We start from the raw sequence: 21,136 nt of genomic DNA on the forward strand, positions 1-21,136 counted from the left end.
GCGCAGCATGGTGCAAGGACTCACTTCAGTGATGCCGGAAATCGCGTCTATGTGGACTCAGACACCGGAAATCACAGGCACTCACACAATCCGGCCCACGGAGGGATGTCAGCTGGAGTGAACCAGCCCAGGCGAGGTAAACCTTGCTGACCCCTGGATTAAAGGCACCTGCATTTCTGTACAGTGGTGCCTTGGTACTCAAACGCCTTGGTTCCCAAACACCGAAAACCTAGAAGTGTTGCTGTTTTCAAACATTTTTTGGAAGCTGAACGTCCAATGTGGCTGTCAGCTATTGTTTCCAGGGCACCTGCACCAATCAGAACCTGTGCCTTGGTTTCCGAACATTTTGGAAGTCAAACGGACTTCCAGAATGGATTAGGTTTGACGCTTTTGTTTTTGCTATTTATTTTGCGTTTTTGTTTTTAAGGCTTTTTCGGTTAATTTGTTTCTGTGACTGTGTGGAACCCAGTTCAGCTACTGATTGACGGATTGTGTGACTGCAGAAATGGATAAAAGCCCCCCATCCAAACAATGACTATCATCAGTACAGGTAAGAATTTTTTTAATTTTTATCATGTACAATACTGCCTTATTTATTTTATATTACAGCACATTGATTATTGCTTTCATTTTATGGATCAATGGTCTTGTTAGATAGTAAAATTCATGTTAAATTGCTGTTTTAGGGGTTGTTTTTAAAAGTCTGGAATGGATTAATCTGTTTTGCATGACTTTTTATGGGAAAGCACACCTTGGTTTTGGAACGCTTTGGTTTTGGAACGGACTTCCGGAACGGATTAAGTTTGAGAACCAATGGATCACTGTACTCAGCTACAAGCGACCCATTTTCCCTCTTGTTATATCCTAGGAATGATTTTTCTGCTGCAGCAGATCAGGTCTGTCCAGGCCACCCTCCTCCTCCTCCTCCTCCTCCTCCTCCTCCTCCTCCCTGGCAGGGCACAGACTCTCCCAGCATCTGGTCATTAAAGGTCGGCTGTCTTTGCACAGGGAGGCGCCAGGAGTCCTTCCATTCCATTGTTCCTCAAGAGCAAGGGCGTCTGAAGTGCTTCCTGACCGGTTCTTTGCTGCTCCTGGAGGGCTGTGGGGCTGAGGATTTGCTTCCGTCAGGCTAGCCTGCTCTTATTTATTGCTCCCACAGAATCCCCTGTTTGGGGGTACCCAGAGAGGACAGCCTAACCCCAGCTCCCTTCGCGCCACCTGCCCAGAAGCATAGACCACAAGGCAGCCTCCGGCTAAGACCCTCGGACAGGGAGACCCTCTCCATGCCTGCTGCCTTGCCCGGAGTCAGCTCCTCAGGCGGCTTGGCTCATAAGGACAGAAGAGGGGGCTGCTGGATCAGGCCAATGGCCCATCTAGGCCAGGATCCCGTTCTGACCAGGTGCCTGCAGGAAGCCGGCAAGAAGGCCCCGGGGGCACAAGAGCGGCCCTCTCCTCCTGCACTTTCCAAGAAGAGCCTGCTGGGGCCACCTGCTCAAGCATCCTCTTCCCCACAGGGGTGCCCGTTATGGGGAACCTGAAAATGGGGTCTGAGCACAAGAGCACTCTCTCTCCCACTCCTTGGGAATCCCAGGATGCAGAGTTTTCTCCCTCCAAAAGGGGAAGCAAAGCATGGATAGAAGCCACCGATAGCCTGTCCCCCCAATTGTCTAAAGGTAAAGGAACCCCTGACCATTAGGTCCAGTCGTGGCCGACTCTGGGGTTGTGACGCTCATATCGCTTTACTGGCCGAGGGAGCCGGTGTACAGCTTCCGGGTCATGTGGCCAGCATGACTAAGCCGCTTCTGGCGAACCAGAGTAGCGCACAGAAATGCCGTTTACCTTCCCACCGGAGTGGTACCTATTGATCTACTTGCACTTTGATGTGCTTTCAAACTGCTAGGTGGGCAGGAGCAGGGACTGAGCAACGGGAGCTCACCCCGTTGTGGGGATTGGAACTGCCGACCTTCTGATCAGCAAGCCCTAGGCTCTGTGGTTTAACCTATAGTGCCACCCATGTCCCAAATTGTCCAATCCCCCTTTAAAGCCATCATTAAGTTTTCAGCAATTGAACCGTGCACCCTGTGAAGAAGTGCCAATTCCTTTTGTCTCTCCCGAATCTTGCAGCCTTCAGTTTCATTGGGTGAGTTAGAGAAAGAGAATCTTCACCACCATTCATAATTGCGCACGCCTCGGTCATGTTACCATTTATTGGCCCTTCTTTGTAAATGAAAAAAACCCAAATCTTCTAACATTCCCTCCCAGAAGACTTGCTCCAAGCCCTTTATCATATTATTTCCTTCCTCACATTCTGTCCCATATCATGGCACTTCAGGCAGGGGGCCTGGGGGTCCCAGGGGGTCTCCCACCCAGGCACTGAGCTATCTGTCAGGTTTGGCCTGGCAGCTTTTTGAAGCGCTGGGGGGGGGGGGGAGCCTTTTTAAGGACTCATCACACTGGAAGGAAAGGAGCCCCGTGAGCCTCGGGGCTTGGAGAGAGGGCCGCCACAAATCTCTGGCTGCCAGGCCTCTGTTTGTTTTAACCATTTGTATTCCACCTAATCACAGTCATCTCTAAGCAGCGTACAAGAGACCCAATGCAATAAGACTAAAAATGACTTAAACGTTTCACATCAGAATTCAATTAAAAAGCCAGCTGGAATAAATTTTAAAAAAGGCGTTCAGTAGGCTCTGGAGGTTCCACATCATACCCTCCAACATTTCTCCAATAAAAATAGGGACGTCCTATTCCATAATAATAATAATGATATTTTTAGTATTTATATCCTGCTCCAGCCACTCTGGGCAGCTTCCAACATACCATATATAAAAACGTAACAAAACATTTAAAATATTAAGAATCTTCCCTATCTAGGACTGCCTTCAGAAGTCTTCAAAAGGTTGTATAGTTACTCATCTCCTTGGCTCAGGGGTCACATAACTCCATCCCCTCCAACATTTCTCTGAAGAAAATAGGGACGTCCTAAGGAAAAGCGGGACATTCTGGGGTCAAATCAGAAACTGGGATGGCTTCTGTAAACCCTGTCCTGTCCTGGAAACATAGGGACACTTGGAGGGTCTGCCCCAGGGAGGTGGCCTGTCTGACCTCAACGGGGAGGGAGTTAGCTTCACACAGATGAGCCAAGGCAGGCATCTGAGTCCTGGGGGACCAGGGACAGGGACTCCACTGAGGACCTCAGGGACTGAGCAGGATGTGTGCGATCCAATGTGTTCGGCTGATGCTTGAACCTGACCTGGTGGCGTCTGGGCAGCCCATGCAAGCTTTGGCTCATGATGAGCTGGTGATCATCTGACCCCATCAACAGTCAAGCCTTTTGCTCCAGCTGGAGCCTTCAGACCAAGCCCAAGGCCAGCCCCACCCAGAGCACACTGAGGCTACCAAGGCATGTATCACCATGGCCCAAGAATGGCCATACTTGGCAGACCAGCCACACCTGGTGAAAGCCACTCCAAGCCACTGAGGCTCCCTGAGCCTCCAGCGACAAAGACGGGTCCAGGAGGAGCAACCCCAAGCCTGGAAATCTCTGGGAACCCACACCCCAAAGTGCCTCCGTCTTCCCAGGGGTCTAGCTCAGTCCCCCGGCCCCACTGCTGTGCCCAGACCATGGTCCAGGTTGTGCCCATCCTCTCCCGACTCCGGGGTTATGGCGAAGGAGCAGCCCTGGCGCAGCCGAGGCAGAGAGAAGAAACAGCACAAAAACATGTTTGGGTTTGCGGTTGTGGCGAAGGAATTTGCAGGTTCCCGGATTCCAGCACCTTCTGCCTGGCTCCGTAATTGGAAACAGAGGGCCCCACCAGGCAGCTCCAGTTACAGGAAGGAGGGGGCGGCTCCTTGCGTGGCACATGATGGGGGGAGCCCTGGCCCACGGAAAGTGGGCTGCAGCTTCTCCAGAGAGGAGGGGAGGGGAGGAAGGCCCTCTCCAAGCCTCTCCAGGAAGCACGGCCTTCTCCTTCCCCACCAAGGCCTGAAGCGCTCGCCCCAACCTGGCCCAGCTGGCAGGCCAGGGATGTTGAGCAACAGCTGGAGAGGCAGCAGATGCCGGGATATCAGGCAGCCCACACAGTCGCCCAGAGGGGCCCCCGAATGCCCCCTGCTCTCACCTTCGCTTTCGCACGAACCCCAGCTCTGGCCTTCGAGGAGCAGGCAGGTGGCAGACCAACCCCCAGGGCACACACGGCGCATTGGCACGACTACCGCACTGCCTGGAATGCACGCCATGCCTCGCTGATGCAGCACACCAACGCTGTTGCACCAGTAAAAAGTCACGGGCCCCAGGGCACCCTTCAGACTCCAGAGCCTCCCTGGCCTTTGTCTCAAGTGGATCTGGTTAGGGTGGGAGAGCAACTGGAACCCTTGACGGAGGGCAGGGAATCATTATCACTTCCAAAGGCAAAAACAGATGGGAGGGAAATGAGATCAGGAAATTAGGTTGCACCAGAACCGGCAGCCTGGGATGAGCCCTGGCAGAGTCCAGGCATGCCTTCCAGATTTCCGGGCAGGGAGAGGAATTCGAGTTCAGCTAAAGGACTGGCTGGCATCAAAGTCCGCCTGACTCCCATCACAGAAAAACCGAGAGCTTGATGACGGGCTGTCCACCATACAGAAGGACAAGCTTTGCTTTGGAAATGGCAGCCTGGCTGCAGCAAAGACAAGTCCTTCTTTGCCAACCCTTTGGAGTTCTTCAAGTGTCAGCAAGCAAGTGGACAGAGGTAAGACTGGTAAGACCCTGCAGACCTGGACTTTCCCAAAAGCTTTTGACAAAGCCCCTCCCACAAGGGTCCCGAGTGACCTTCGCAGTCATGGGATAAGAGGGAGGGTGAAAAATAGAAACAGAGGGTAGGAACAGGTGGCCTGTTTTCACGAGAAGCAGTGCTATTGTTCTAGAAAAAGAGGTGCCAGAACTCATCATGAACGCCTCCCTTGTTCTCTTAGAATGGCAACGGTGCCCCCCCCGAGAGGGTCCAGAACTGAGTTCCAGTGAGTTCCAGCTGAAAAAAGCCCTGATGATAATACAGTGGTACCTCGGGTTAAGAACTTAATTCATTCTGGAGGTCCGTTCTTGACCTGAAACTGTTCTTAACCTGAGGTACCACTTTAGCTAATGGGGCCTTCTGCTGCCACTGCACCATTTCTGTTCTCATCCTGCACGATTTCTGTTCTCATCCTGAAGCAAAGTTCTTAACCCGAGGTACTATTTCTGGGTTAGCAGAGTCTGTGACCTGAAGCATCTGTAACCTGAAGCGTCTGTATCCCGAGGTACCACTGTATATTAAGCAGTGTGGTCTGGGCATAAGGAATACTAGAGGGATGGAAATGACTAGCCTAGAGGTGGCTTTACAAGACAATTTAAGCAAATTTATGATGGAGGAGGAAGAGGAAGAGGAAGAAGAGGAGGAGAAGGCCTGGCAACAACTGAGGTCTTCTGCGGCTGCAACTTCTAGGAACCAAAAACAACCCAAGAGTCTTGTGTGACCTTAATGACTAGCCAATTGATTATGGCATGATAAGCTTTTGTGGCCTCGAGTCCACTTCATCAGATGCAGAAACCCTCACTCACCCATTGGGAGGGAGGGATGAAATGAAGTGTGCAAAGTCCAGGCAAGGACAATTCAGTTAGAACCAGGCGGCCTGCAAAATAAGGAAGGGCCTTCAGCACCATGGCAGGTGAGGGACTTGGTGTTGCTGAGTTAACTGGCAGCTGCATTGCGACAGGAGGCCATTGCCTTTGTTCAGACCCAGATATATAATATTGTACTTATTGGTGATTTACGCCAGGCATTTCTTAGACAACAAGACACACCTGACAAAGAGAAAAAGGCCGAGAACCAAGAGGAGCAGCCTATGCAAGAGAAGGCAGAGAACCACTTGCCCTCCCCTCCAGCAACCAGCTGAAAGCCCTTCAATGCCCCACCAAGGATCTCCAGCCTTTGACCGCGAATCTTCTCCCCCACGGCAGGCCCTGCTGACAGATAACCCCCTAAGCGAAAACAGCTTCTCAGCAGCAGCAGCAACAGCAACAGGCACATCTGAAGAGAAGCAGGCACAGGGGCAGGCCCTCCATCAGGCACAGGTGCCAGCCCTGCCCGCCATGCCAGATCCGGCAATGCTATCACAGACTCCAGAACACCAGGGGCTCCTTCACTTGCTCACCTTCCAGCCTGACGTAAAATGCCCTTCTGCAATTCTGCACCAGACAGAGAGGCCCGTCTCTGTGCAAAAGGAACACAGGTCAGGGAATGAATTGCCTGAGCGCCATAGTCCATGCACTGACAACAACCTGAAGGCTGGATTTCTGAAACGCACTCTACGCAGGGCTGCCCTGGGGCAGAATAACATGGCTGTTGTTGTTAAATTTGTATACTGCCCTTCATCTGAAGATCTCAAGGCAGTTCACAAGATAAAAATACAGAATAAAGCCACAAAATACAGAATAAAGACAACAACAAAACAATAACCCCCTCTCCACAAACACATTTAAAAGAGCCTAAGGCTGTTAATCAACCCAAGGTCTGGTTGAAGAGGGATGCTTTCGCCTGACGCCTATACCTGTGCAGTGGTACCTCAAGTTAAGTACTTAATTCGTTCCGGAGGTGCGTACTTAACCTGAAACTGTTCTTAACACTTTAGCTAATGGGGCCTCCTGCTGCTCTACTGCTGCACGATTTCTGTTCTCATCCTGAAGCAAAGTTCTTAACCTGAAGCACTATTTCTGGGTTAGCGGAGTCTGTAACCTGAAGCGTATGTAACCTGAAGCGTATGTAACCTGAGGTACCACTGTATAATGAAGGCGCCTGGGGAGCTTCTCTGGGGAGCCACTGCAGAAAAGGCCCCGTTCTTGTGTTGCCACCCTCTGGACCTCTCGTGGAAGAGGCACACCAAAAAGGGCCTCAGAGGATGACCTCAGGGTCTGGATCAGTTTATATGGTGAGAGGCGGGCCTTGAGGTGTTGTGGTTCTGAGCCGTTTAAGGCTTTATAGGTCAAAACCAGCGCTTTGAATGGCGCCTGCAGTCAGACCAGGATCAGCATTATATGGCCAAACAGTTTTGTCCCAGTGAGCAACCCAGCTGCTGAATTCTGCACTTCAGCTGAAGTTTCCAAACCATCTCCAGAGGCAGCTCAATCTATAACACATCACAGTAATCTAACCTAGAGGTTACCAGAGCACACACAACAGGAGTGAGTTGTCCCTGGCCAGGGAGGGATGCAGCTGGGCTACTAACCAAAGCGGATGGAAGACAGCTGGACTGCTGATGGGAGAACAGGGTGACTGGGAATGGCCACTGAGACCACATAACACTGGTCCTGAAAGACCTACATTGGCTCCCAGCACAATTCCGAGCACAATTCAAAGCTCTAAATGGCCTCGGCCCAGTATACCTGAAGGAGCGTCTCCACCCCCATCGTTCTGCCCAAACACTGAGGTCCCACTCCAAGGGCCTTCTGGCAGTTCCCTCCCTGTAAGAAGGGAGTTACAGATAGGTAGCCGTGTTGGTCTGCCATAGTCAAAATAAAAAAATTCCTTCCAGTAGCACCTTAAAGACCAACTAAGTTAGTTCTTGGTATGAGTTTTCGTGTGCATGCACACTTCTTCAGATACACTGAAACAGTCGCTGTTTTTAATATTCTGTTGGGAGCCGCCCAGAGTGGCTGGGGAAACCCAGCCAGATGGGCGGGGTATTAATAATAAATTATTATTATTATATTATAAACAGCAGCATTGGCTGCCCATACACTATCAGGGCAGGGGCAAAGTCCTTGTTTTACTTTACAAAGTCCTGAACCACTTAGCTCCAGGGCACCCCAGGCACTCCCTGACGCCCTCTACCCCAGCTCTGGCACTGAGATAATCTGCAAGAGCATCGCTGGCTGTTCCCTGGGTTGGCAAAGCTCCTTTGACAAGAACAAGAAAGTCCGCCTTGGGTGTCATCAGCCCAGTCCCGTGGGATGTTCTGCCATAGAGATTTGGAAGGCACCTCTCATTCCAAGTTTGCTGAAAACTTTTCCGCCGGCCTTATTCAGGCAATTCAGAAAAAAACCTTCTGTACTTGTTAGCTGATGATCTATGATTTTAAGTTGTTATGTGTTTTTTCTTGTATATATGTCATTGTTGTAAACCACTCTGAAATTTATGAAACTACAGTACTGTATACAAGTGTTTCTGATAAGTAAATAAAGCTATAAATGGACACAAAACTAACACCAGAAATTGTCCCAATGGAAGCGAAGGCTCAGAAAAAACTCAATATGGAGGCCAAATGGCCGAAATATTGGGAAATTCTGGAACAAGAGGGAGACAGAATAAAACTGCAGAGCTTTGAAAAATTTAAAAACAAAGTGCGAGACTGGCTCCATTATTACCAAATAATGGAGGCATATAATTTGGATAAAAAATTTGGCTTCCAGGTGGAAAAATCAAAATTGGAAACAGAATTGTTAGACCCCAAAATTAAGAATTTATCAAGAATGTATAACTTGCTGTTGAAATGGAACACTCAGGATGAAACGGTGAAATCTGTTATGATTAAATGGGCACAAGATGTTGGACACAACATTATGATGGCTGACTGGGAACAGTTATGGACCACAGGTATGAAGTTTACGGCATGTAATGCCTTAAGAGAGAATTTAATGAAAATGATTTATAGGTGGTACGTGACACCAGTCAAGCTTGCAAAAATTTACCATCTGCCCGATAATAAATGTTGGAAATGTAAAGAGACCTAAGGTATATTCTTTCACCTTTGGTGGACGTGCCCAAGGATTAAGACATTCTGGGAGATTATCTATAATGAAATGAAAAAGGTATTTAAATATACCTTCCTGAAGAAACCAGAGGCCTTTCTCCTGGGCATGGTCAGCCAATTGGTGACAAAGAAGGATAGAACTTTTTTTATGTATGCCACAACAGCAGCAAGGATACTCATTGCAAAGTATTGGAAGACACAAGATCTACCCACTCTGGAAGAATGGCAGATGAAGGTGATGGACTACATGGAATTGGCAGAAATGACTGGCAGAATCCGAGACCAGGGAGAAGAGTCGGTGGAAGAAGACTGGGAAAAGTTTAAAGATTATTTACAGAAACACTGTAAAATTAATGAATGTTAGAAGGATGCTGGAATGAAGCTATATGGCTTTAGCAGAAATGTTATAAAGAATTAAGTAAAAATAGACTGTTAATGGGCCAAAGGGAAAAAAAATAAGGTTAGATTGTGATAAGATAAATTATAGGACAAAAATTGAGAAAGATGGAAAGGATTTGCTGAAATAGCTAACTGAACTAGAATACAAAAAAGGGAGGTGTGAGGAGGTCGTCGAAACAAGTAAATGAAAGACAAGATATGGAAATATTGGATGTGTTTTTAATTGATTCTGTTTTTGTTTTTGTTTTGTTAAGATAAGCAGTTTTTTTGTTTTTTATGTATTGTATTGTTTTGCTTTGTTTAACTCTTTTTTTCTTTTTGTAATTTTTAAACTCTTAATAAATATTACTTTTAAAAAAACACACACAAAAACCTAACACCAGAAATTGCAATAGCCAAAAAGCAGTGGGGGAGCATTGTGGGGGCTCCCAAGTCACTCTGTGACCAACCTTAAGGTGGCCACATTTGAAGGGGGATTGTGACACGATGCTGCTGAATAACATGAAATTCATTATGCGTGTAGAAAACTGGAATATAATAGAAGTATACTCATTATTTTCCATCATTAATTTCTCTCATTGCCTGTTAGCACTGTGTGAAGGACTTCCTTTTATCCACCCTGAATCTTCCAACATTCAGCTTCACTGAATGCCCACAAGTTACACTGGTACCTTGGTTCCCAAATGCTGAAAACCCGGAAGTAAGTGTTTCAGTTTTCAAACTTTTTTTGGAACCCAGACATTCAATGCGGCTGTCGGCTATTGATTCCGGGGCACCTGCACCAATCAGAAGCTGCGCCTTGGTTTTTGAACATTTCAGAATTCAAACAGACTTCCAGAATGGATTAAGTTTGGAGCTTTTGTTTTTGCTATTTATTTTGTGTTTTTGTTTTTGAGGCTCTTTTGGTTAATTTGTTTTTGTGACTGTGTGGAACCCAGTTCAGCTACTGATTGGATTATGAGACTGCAGAAATGGATAGAAGCCCCCTATCCATTCAATGATTATAATCAGTGCAGGTAAGAAAAAAAAAATTTAATTTTTATCATCTACAATACTGTTTTATTTATTTTATAGTACAGTATATTGATTACTGCTTTCATTTTATGAATCAGTGGTCTTGTTAGATAGTAAAATCCATGTTAAATTGCTGTTTTAGGGGTTGTTTTTAAAATCCTGGAACGGATTAATTCATTTTGCATTACTTTCTATGGGAAAACGCACCTTGGTTTTGGAACGCTTTGGTTTTGGAACAGACTTCCGGAACAGATTAAGTTTGAGAAGCAAGGGACCACTGTATAGTATGGTGAGAGGCAGCCATGCTCCCTTGATACCTGCTATCATTTTATAAACTTCTACCCCCGGGTATAGGGTGGTATATAAATTCAATAATTAAATAAAAATAACTTCTATTTTCTCTAAGCTAGAAATTCCCAAACACTGCAACCTTTCTGCAAAGGAGGGTCGCTGCATTGTCTGGATTGTTCTGGTTGACCCAAATGACCCACCTGTATCTGGGTGCAAGAGGGGAGAAGCCTCAGCCAACGGCTTGCAGAAGGACAAAAACAGTATTCTGAGCCTGCACAGAATGCTCAGAGACGGTTGGGGTTGGGGAGATGGAATGAAGTGCCCTGGGAAATGGCACGAGGGACTGGCTGGCACACTCTATTGCAGGTCCCACTTGTTTCTCATATATATATACATATATATATATATGCAGGTTTTGGTGTCTTCGGGTGTCTTCCCGTGTAAGAGTTGGGGTGTCTAGGCGACGTTTCGACGAGGTCTCACTCGTCATCTTCAGGCTGGTGCTTTCGGCTTCTTGTTACTGGAACAGAGCAGGATCTCAGTGTTTGAGTTCCTATAAATACTGTTGAGGGGGTGTGGTGTATAGCCTCCAACGTTCTGGGCAGAGAGGAAGTTCCCAGGTTAGTGTGCCTTTTCTTCTTTTGTTCTTTAATTACTTGGGGGATATCTTGAGTGATTTCTTGAGTGATATTCTGAGTACCACTTAGGTGGGTCATTAAGTGTGGATTAGTTGCTAAAGCTTTCGTGTCTTGACCTCTTGAGCTTGTGAAGAGTTTTTCTGAGAAGATGGCTGTACTGCACTTAGTTGTGCTCTGGCTTGGCTTCGTGTATAGGGGCGAGCTGTGGTTTTGTGCCCTGTGCCAGCCAGATCTGTGTAGGGATTGCAGGGGGGTGCAGCATCCGGAGGTGCCACTATGGTTTGGCTACTGGATGGAGTCTGTAATTTATCTGTGGAGAGGGTCTGGGTTTGGGTCTGGTGTGGTTGATTGGTGATGGCGTTCTGTGTGCCTCTGGTTCTGGTGTCGGTTTTTGTGGGGAGGGCTAATTTCCAGATGTCTGGCAGGCGGGACGTGTCGTCACGCTTGTTCATGTTGTGAGGGTGTTTCTCTATCTCGATGGCTTCCATGATTATTCTCTTGTGGTGATGTTCCATGTTAAAGAGCAATTTGGAATCTGCAAAATTAATTTCGTGTCCTGTTTCTTTCATGTGTTGGAAAAGAGAGGAAGTTTTTTCTTCTTTTTTGACGGCATTCTTGTGTTCTGCGATACGTGCATTTATTCGTCTGTTTGTTTGTCCAATGTACGTGGCTGGGCAGACTTTGCAGGGTATTTCATAGACCCCTTGGTTTTCCAACTGGATTTTATCTTTGGGGTTTCTGAGGATATTGGCTATTTTTTGGTTGGTGCAAAAGGCTGTTTTGATATTGTGTTTATGGAGGATTTTGCTAATTTTATCTGTAGTGCCCTTGATATAAGGAAGGAGGGCCATGCCATTGTTTTCTTCTGTGTCTTGGTTTTTGGGGGGTGTTTCTTTTTGGATTAGCTTCGTAACCCTGTTTTGCTGGTATCCATTGGCGATTAACACATTTGAGAGATTCTGTAACTCAGAATCCAGTAGCCAAACCATAGTGGCACCTCCGGATGCTGCACCCCCTGCAATCCCTACACAGATCTGGCTGGCACAGGGCACAAAACCACAGCTCGCCCCTATACACGAAGCCAAGCCAGAGCACAACTAAGTGCAGTACAGCCATCTTCTCAGAAAAACTCTTCACAAGCTCAAGAGGTCAAGACACGAAAGCTTTAGCAACTAATCCACACTTAATGACCCACCTAAGTGGTACTCAGAATATCACTCAAGAAATCACTCAAGATATCCCTCAAGTAATTAAAGAACAAAAGAAGAAAAGGCACACTAACCTGGGAACTTCCTCTCTGCCCAGAACGTTGGAGGCTATACACCACACCCCCTCAACAGTATTTATAGGAACTCAAACACTGAGATCCTGCTCTGTTCCAGTAACAAGAAGCCGAAAGCACCAGCCTGAAGATGACGAGTGAGACCTCGTCGAAACGTCGCCTAGACACCCCAACTCTTACACGGGAAGACACCCGAAGACACCAAAACCTGCATTCCTGTACCCGTGAAAATCTACTGTCAGGGGTTCAGGAGCAGAGACGCAGAGAAGGGAGGAGACAGAGAGCGAGGGGGAGGAATACGAAGGAAGGATGAGTGGGGATGACGACCCGAGATCACCGAGCCTGTCTAGCGAGTCCGAGGATTCCCAGAAGGGAGCGCCAGCAGCCAGAGCAAGGGGGGAGAGCAGGGGGACACCCCAGGAAGAAGGGTCCAGAGAGGGATCAGAAAGCAGCAGTTGGAGATCGGGACCCACGTTCCCAGCCGGGAGCAGCGGGGAGAAAGGGGACCAGATATCGGGCTCCGGAGACTTTCAGAAGGAGGGAGGGCATGAGTCAGGAGTAGTCACGCCCACCTCGGGGAGCGAGGAAACGATCAAGAGGAAAGTGGAGAGTTGGGCGCGCGCGCCAAGTTCAAATGTAACGGAAGCTGGCGCAGCCAGCAGCCCAGAGAGTGAACCGAGTCCCAAAGCCCGCCGCAAGGAGGCGGAAGGGTCAGGGGGGTCCGCGTCAGAAGAGAGTAGGAAAGGAGAGACCCAGGGGGGCAGGAGGACCCAGAGACGGAAGGAAAGGCGCAGGAGGTGGAGCAAGGCTAGGGTATTAAGCTGGTGCGCTAGAGGCGGAGACTCAGACGGGTCTTCGTCGTTCTGACCTAGAAGAAGTAGGGCTGCACGTTGCAGTTTGGAAATGGAACCTGTAATCCAATAAAGACTCTTTGAAACTGAACGCTGGCTGACTTGGTCCTATGTGAGCTGGGACTGGGCGGCAGCCCTGACATCTACGAAAGCATATATATATATATATATATATATATATATGCAGGTTTTGGTGTCTTCGGGTGTCTTCCCGTGTAAGAGTTGGGGTGTCTAGGCGACGTTTCGACGAGGTCTCACTCGTCATCTTCAGGCTGGTGCTTTCGGCTTCTTGTTACTGGAACAGAGCAGGATCTCAGTGTTTGAGTTCCTATAAATACTGTTGAGGGGGTGTGGTGTATGGCCTCCAACGTTCTGGGCAGACCCTCTCCACAGATAAATTACAGACACCATCCAGTAGCCAAACCATAGTGGCACCTCCGGATGCTGCACCCCCCTGCAATCCCTACACAGATCTGGCTGGCACAGGGCACAAAACCACAGCTCGCCCCTATACACGAAGCCAAGCCAGAGCACAACTAAGTGCAGTACAGCCATCTTCTCAGAAAAACTCTTCACAAGCTCAAGAGGTCAAGACACGAAAGCTTTAGCAACTAATCCACACTTAATGACCCACCTAAGTGGTACTCAGAATATCACTCAAGAAATCACTCAAGATATCCCTCAAGTAATTAAGGAACAAAAGAAGAAAAGGCACACTAACCTGGGAACTTCCTATCTGCCCAGAACGTTGGAGGCCATACACCACACCCCCTCAACAGTATTTATAGGAACTCAAACACTGAGATCCTGCTCTGTTCCAGTAACAAGAAGCCGAAAGCACCAGCCTGAAGATGACGAGTGAGACCTCGTCGAAACGTCGCCTAGACACCCCAACTCTTACACGGGAAGACACCCGAAGACACCAAAACCTGCATTCCTGTACCCGTGAAAATCTACGAAAGCATATATATATATATATATATATATATATATATATATGTCCCTGCTAATAATGGATCTCCCATGAAACATGTAATTTAGCCCTCAGCTTTAAGCCATAAAAATCACAGTGTGGGCGGAAGGAATATTTGCCACAAGGGATTGAGGGGTTGACGGATGACAGCCCTCCGCTCTCCCGCCTGCTCTGACCAACCTGCCAGCCTCAGCTCAGGCTGCAACAGGCTCTTCTGGGGCAGCCCTTCCTTCCAGGGCTCTCTCCCTGCCCCTGCCTGCAGCTCACAGCTCTGCCTTCCCCCTTAGGGCCTACAACCTGGGGTCTCTGGATGAGTCAGCAGCAGATGTGTCCATCCTGCTGCTCCCCAGGAAGGAGAGGGGAGGTTGATGCAGTGCAAACACACTGGGAGAGGAAATATGGTGTGCCTGTCAGGGTGCTTGCACTGCGCTGACCTCTGACCACCTCCCCACCCCTCTCCTTCTGGGGCTGGAAAGGGAGCAGGCAGCCTGTCAGTTTGCCAGTAAAACTGAATTACTGTGTCACGAAATGATGCATGTCTAAAAAGTGTGTCAACAACATGGAAAGTTTGGAAAGTTCTGTTTTAGGCTCTAGGTTGGGGTCACATCAGACATGACATTAAATGTGTATTTGCATGTAATGTGCTCTTTAATGTAAATAGCAGCCTCTTTGAATGGGGGAGGGCAGTAATTATCAGGATCAAAGCAGGCAAGAGGAGTGAGGTTAACCCTTTCCTCCCCAGCTGAAATCCTGATGAAAACAAGCTCCTCCAAAGTGCTCAGGACCTCGCTGAGCTCAGACCCTGTTTGTCTCCTGCCTAATCTTGGAATTTCAAACTCTGATGCTGAAGACCAAAGATTAGGTGAATATTTGCTGCGCAACAGCTGTGGAGCCCCCAAGAAGACTGAGGGAGAGCACTCACCTCCAAAATTCTCTGAGGAAAATGTTGAAGGCATTTTTAATTTATACCACAATCCTATGCATGTCTATTGGAACACAAGCCCTCTGCAGCTCAGGGAGGCTGCCTCCCAGGTGAGTGCTGCAGATTTTACAAAAGCCTGCCATAAGAAAGATGCTTGAGGGCCAAAGCATGAAGTGGGAGGGAGGGAGAAGGGGCTGGGGGTGGGGTTGCTCAGAGAAGGCCCAGGGCTGCAGGGGGGGGCAAGTGAAGGGTCAGGACTCAGGCAGACCAGAAGATCCCAGCAGTGGGTGCTGCCAGGCAGAGCCTCAGACCAGAGCAAGAGGCAGCAAGCTGCTTCTCCGCAGGCCAGACCCCCCTCCCCTAAGAGCAGAGGACAGGACCCTCCTCTGCCGGCTCCCCCCACAACGCAGCCCTCCGGCCATCTGGTTGCAGGGAGGGCTGGGGAAGAACCTCCCGCCCCATTCTCAAGCCACACTGGGCTCCCTCTCTGTCAGGCAGGAGGTCAGCGGCAGCTCGGGGTTGTTTTTTGGTGCGGGAGAGAGAACCGGGCCGCCTCCTCCTCTGGGCTCCCAGCAACTGTCAGCCAGGAGACATCAAACATCTCGGCCGGCCTTCCAGGGGTGTGACATTCCTGAAATTCTCACATTTAAATCTAACCCAGCTCCCGTCGTAAAAGGCGCAGCAATAAACTTTTGGAAGGGGGAGAGGCGGCGGCTTCCCGACAGGCAGGCTGGCTCTGCCCCGCTCTTCCCTACAAAGGCCGGCCTCAGATGGGTCCCAGCGCGGCCCCAAGGCGGCGGCGGCGGCACTGGACGGCACCTCCAGCCCCCGGAGCCCCGTCTCAGGCCGGGCCGGCTCGCCCACCCGCCCGGTCCCCGCTGGGCAGCCGGCCTGAGCGGAGGGGCGGCGAGTGGGCCGGGGGTCCGCCCTCTTGCCCTGGGCTGGCGGGGGGCGACAGCCTCCTCGGGAAGAAGGCGGCGGAGGCAGCAGCAGCAGCTGTTCTTTTCGCTCAGGGCGCCCCCGGCCCCCGCCCGGCCCGCGCCTGCCTCGGCCTGCGCCAGAAACGCCCCCGGAAAGCTCCGCGGAGGCAGCTGGCCAGGTGCGGAGGCTGGAGAGGCGAGGCGAGCGCGCGGCGCATCCGGCAGCACGACGGCGCTCCTGCGCCCGCTTCCCTCGGCCCCCGGTCCGGCTGCCCCAGGGGGCGTCCGGCAGAGGCGCTCGGGCCAGGCCCCTTCCCCGGCCTGGCCGGGGGGGGGCTGATCCCGCCCCACGCCTTCCTGCCTCCCATCTGGCTGTCCCAGGCGGGCTCCGTGCCCGTCCCGATGACACAGCAGCGCCGAAGAGGCTCCATTAGCAGCCGCAGCTGCAGCTCGGATCGATAAGTGCCTCCTGGCGCATCCATTAAGGAGGAGTGTCAGGCTGCCCTTGGCCAGAGGCCCCCCCCCCCCGCCTGCGCCCGGAAAGCCGGCTTCGGGATCTGCGAGCGAGCGCCACCCCAGCCCCAAACTGCCAAGCGGTCCTCGTAGATGCTGAGATAGTTCCAACCGAGTTCCCTTGGATGGATGGATGGGTGGATGGATGGATGGCCCTGGGATGGGGCGGGGGGGGGGCATGTATTTCTCCGTGGCCACACAAGGGCAGTTCTTCCGCCTTGGCTCCCCCCCCCAGTCCAGGAGTGCCCCCTCTGGCAGTCGCAGAGCCCAACTCCCAGAGATCTCGATCTCCGGCCCAGAGGAGGCCCGACGGCAACAGAGGAGGTGCCGTCTCGCCGGGAAATGCCCGCAGACTGAGCGGGGCTGGGGGGGGGCTGCACGCAGACGGAGGTGGGAGGGTGGGATGGACTGCAGGCACCCGGGACACGCGCCCCCCTTCCCGTCCAGGAGCAGCAGCAGCAGCAGGCGGCCCCCAAGCGCTGCGACCCGCTCACCTCGCCCGTTGGCCCGGATGAACTGCACGGCGGTGTCCGGGCCGCCGCCATCGTCTGCGGCGCCGCCTGCGTTGCTGCTGCTGCTGGTGCCGTTGTCTCGGGGCGCGTAGATGTGGTAGCCGACGGTGAGGCCGGCGTGGCGGAGCTCCTGGTAGACGCCCTCGATGGTGAAGTAGAAGGGCCGGTCGTCGGTCTTTCGGTCGACGTAGAGGAGCGCGGCGCGGGAGCTCCAGTTGAAGCGCTCGTGCAGGAGGGCCGCGAAGGCGCCCAGCTTGGGCGCGGACGGGCCGGTGCGCACCAGCGTGGTGTAATGCTCCTTCTTGTGGCTGAAGTCCGAGGCGACGGCGCCGGCCGTGAGGAGCGGCAGGCCCCAGTGCGAGGCGAAGCGCCCCACCGAGGCGGCCGGGTACACGCAGCCGGGCCCCAGCAGCACGTCCGGGTCGTGGTAGAGCTTCAGGTCCACGGCCTGGAGCGGCGCCACCGACTCCGAGCAGGCGCCGTTCAGCTCCGACGTGGCGTTGACGGTGCGCACCGACAGCCCGGCGGCCCGCAGCGCCGGCTCCAGCGCCTCGAGGGCCAGGCGCACGGCGGGGCCCACCCGCGGCAGGGCCCACGGGTAGCTGGGGTTGTGCTCGGGCAGCACCAAGGCCACCGTCACCACCGTCGCGGCCGCGCTCCCGTTGGCGCCCTCGCCCAGGCCCGACGAGGCGGCCGACAGCGACAGGGCCACGGCGGCGGCGACCACCAGCAGCGACGTGGTTGGCGAGGCCATGGCGGGGCGCGCGAGGAGGGAGTCTGCTCCGCTCGGCTGCTGCGTGGCTGCCCGGGGGCCGCTCGCCACCTCCTCCTTCGCTTCGCTGCTGCCGCCGCGGCGCCGCCGGATCCCTTCTGTGGGCCGCCGGGCTGCCCTGCGCTCCCCAGGAGAGGCCGCCCCCTCCGCGGCCAGCCCCAGCCGCCCACCCTGCGCCTCCCTCCGGACGCCGTGCCAGAGCCGCCTGCAGACGTGGGGGGGCAGCGCCCCCTGGTGCCTCCGTCCGCATCCTCCGACGCCGCCAGCCCAGGCACCCCACCAGGCCAGCGGCCGCGCTCCAGAGGCGGCAGCCCGGGGCGCGGCTCCATCCCGCCCGCCGGGGCAGGACCCGGCCCGCTGCTACTGAACGCGGCCGCTGGGTGGAGGGCGCGCCCCCGCCGGCTCCGCGGCAGCTGCCCGGACGCCTCCATCTCGCCCTCGAGCGTCCTGCTCGCTTCGCAGCCCGGCGCTCCTTGGGCGAGGGAGGCTCGGGCGGGCCAGGGAGCGGCGGCAGCGGCGGCGGCCCTGTCTATCCCGAGCGCGCACGCCGTCCTCGGCGCCTCGGAGCGGGCTGGCTCTTCCTCCTCGGGGCCTCTCTGGAGGGTTCATAGCGGCGCAGGAGAGGCCGGCTCTCTTTCTGTCCTAGCCGCGGATCCAGAAGCCTCTTGGTTCGCTCTGCTCCTTCCAGATGGAAGGAACCGGGCGGGAGCGCCGTCCAAGCCGCTTGGAAGCTGTGCGCGGAGTCCCGCCTGCGGTGGCGGCTGAAGAAGCCGGAGACGCGCCTCTCCTCCGGGCAGCTGCCGGTGGAAAGGGGCCAAAGGCGAGGCTCCCCATTGGCTCTCGCTTGCCCTCTCCGCAAAGAAATCTGGAGGGCGACTCAGATGCCTCGCTAGGGCGCCTCTGTCAAGGAGAGCACCGGAGACCCGGCAAAGTGGGCGGAAAGGGCAGCCCCGAAGCCTTTCGGGTCTTTTTACTCGTAGATATGGGGAGGAACATAGAATTATAGAGTTGGAAGGGGTCCCCGGGGTCATCTAGTCCAACCCCGCAGTGCAGGAACCTCGGCTAAAGCATCCATGACAGATGATCATCCAACATGTGCTTAAAAACCGCCAAGGAAGGAGCCCGCTCCACTGCTGAGCAACTCTTGCCCCCGGAAAGTTCTCCCTGATATTGAATCGGAATCGCCTTTCTTGAAACTTGAAACCAGGGGTTCGAGTCCTGCTCCCCTTCATTAGTGGAAGGGGGTCAAGATAGCGCCCCCCCCCCCGCGCGCCCAGCATTAGGGGCGGCCCCAGTGACCCTGAGGAGCAGCGCGAGAAGCACGACCCGATGTGAGGAGTCGTGTGCATGTAGGACTCGAGTTTGGGGCCTTGGCTGCGCCTCAGATGCGCTCGGATCTTCCCATACTGATGGTGGAGGAGACGCTGCTCTGAGCCACTAGGTAGCGCTGAGCCTGGCCTGTGGTGGCGCCCCGTGCTTGACAATCCCCCCCCCCGTGTCCCCACCCGCCTGCTCCTCCTAGCCATTCTGGGGGTGGGGTGGGGTGGGGGCTATATATTCTGAACAGACAGAAGGAAATAACTTCTTCAAATGACCCGGTTTCGGTCCTGGCGAACCCCGGGTTCTCTGCAAGCATTGCAACAAATCCGCCCACCTTCAGCAGATACGAATGCAAATAGAGTTCTAAAGCGGGAGGGGGGGGTGGACAAGGATGTCCCAGGCCAGCACCCTCCTGTCAACTTGCACGCCCTCCCCCTACTTCTGTTTTTGGGACCTTAGCCCAAATCGCCGCTCTGCAAAAGGCGGAGAGGCATCTACTGGTCGACCTCTGGGTGATTTGAAAAGGATTCCCAACTCCCAATTGTTCACTCAAGTTTCGATTACTGCAACGTGTTATACATGGGGCTGCCTCTGAACGTGGCTCGGAAACTTCAACGAATGCAGAATTCGGCCGCCAGGTTGCTCACCTGAGCAAGAGGCTTGGAGCCCCTTCCACCGATGCAGGAATCTCGGCACGTCTTCAGGCACCAGGGGAAAAGGTTTCTCTTCCACCGGGTATTCGGCTGATTAACATTCTGTGGTTTTTCAAATGTGTTTGTGGGAGGGTTTGCTTCTGTTTCTGTTTTGTCTTCTCATTTTGTGTGTTTCTGTTGTGTGTTCTGTTGTGTGTTTCTGTCCTGGGATCTTCGGGTGAAGGTATAGTGCACAGTATACAAACTGAATTAACAACAACAATAATAATCTTAACAAAAACAGCATTCATTCGACACCGAAATGACTCATCTCTCCTGAATTAGGCTGCTGAAATTCACTTATTTTTGTCTGGAAATATTTGGAGACTGCTCGGTACAGACCGCGGGCGCCCCCTCCGGGGCGAGGGACGAGGCCAAATGCGCGCGGCGCTTCGGAGAGGCGGGCGAAGTGGCTGCAGCCTTGGCGGCAGAAGGAGGCGACGCTCCGCCCCTCCTCCTCTCCGGGTTCCTCTGCGTTGTCGATGTCCTGGATGGAGGGGAGTATGGGGGGAGCCCTCGCCGCCATCACCGGAGTGTCGAAGGAGGCAAGCGGGAGGCGGCCCCCCCCATCCCTCCGTCTAGGGATGCTATTGCCGAAGCTCGGGAAAGGAGCGGCGGGAGGGAGACGGGTGCTCCTGGCTGGACCCCTTCCAGGAATGGCCGCGAATTGACCCGGCACCGACGTGTTTTGGGGTCCCGCAGGTGGTGTGGGCAGGGCTGGGCTGGTGGGGAACTCCCTGTCCTGGCCGAGTCTTCCTTCTCCCATAGTTCTTCACTGGCCACAGAGGGAAGAGAACTTTGGTCCAGCCCAAAGACTTGGCGGGGGAGGACATCACAATGGCCAGCAGAGCTGAGGACACCCGTCGGCCCCGGGAGACAAGGAAGGTGGGTGCCTTTGGGGGTGGAGTCAAACGCTTGGGAGCTTGCAGCGCCTGCTGTGGCTGCGGAGACCGATAAGGGAGAGACATGTTTTGTTGCAACTGGGCAGATGAAGGTGCCTGGTTGTGTTGCTGCAGATGGACCAGGGCGTTTCTCTTCCCTTTGCTCCTCCCAGCGGTCATCCCTCCTCTGGTCACTGCTGTATCTGACTGTCTCCAGGTACTGCGATCGTCACTCCAGCCTCCATGCATGCTTCTTGTAATGCAGTTGTTTTGCCAAGGGGCCTGTTTCCCCATAGGGAAGGATCCTTGGCAATCCTGCCACCTTCCATTCTGTGTACATGACCAAGCCAGCATAGACAGATTATCTTCCATAAACATGGTTTTAACAGTGAG

At 53.0% G+C, this 21,136-nt stretch overlaps 1 protein-coding gene across 1 annotated transcript in view; it reads right to left on the reverse strand.

Moving 5' to 3' along the window:
- NPR2 (natriuretic peptide receptor 2) overlaps positions 1-18,020 on the reverse strand; it is a 39,118-nt gene extending 21,098 nt beyond the window's left edge. The window contains exon 1 of the mRNA XM_083466349.1: positions 17,061-18,020. Coding sequence (XP_083322475.1) covers positions 17,061-17,832 — 772 coding nt within the window. The 5' untranslated portion in view covers positions 17,833-18,020. The remainder of the gene's footprint in view (positions 1-17,060) is intronic.
- Between the last annotated feature and the right edge of the window lie 3,116 nt (positions 18,021-21,136).

This window comes from Podarcis liolepis (assembly GCF_965112155.1).
Source record: "Podarcis liolepis genome assembly, chromosome: 11".
Lineage (NCBI taxonomy): Eukaryota > Metazoa > Chordata > Lepidosauria > Squamata > Lacertidae > Podarcis > Podarcis liolepis.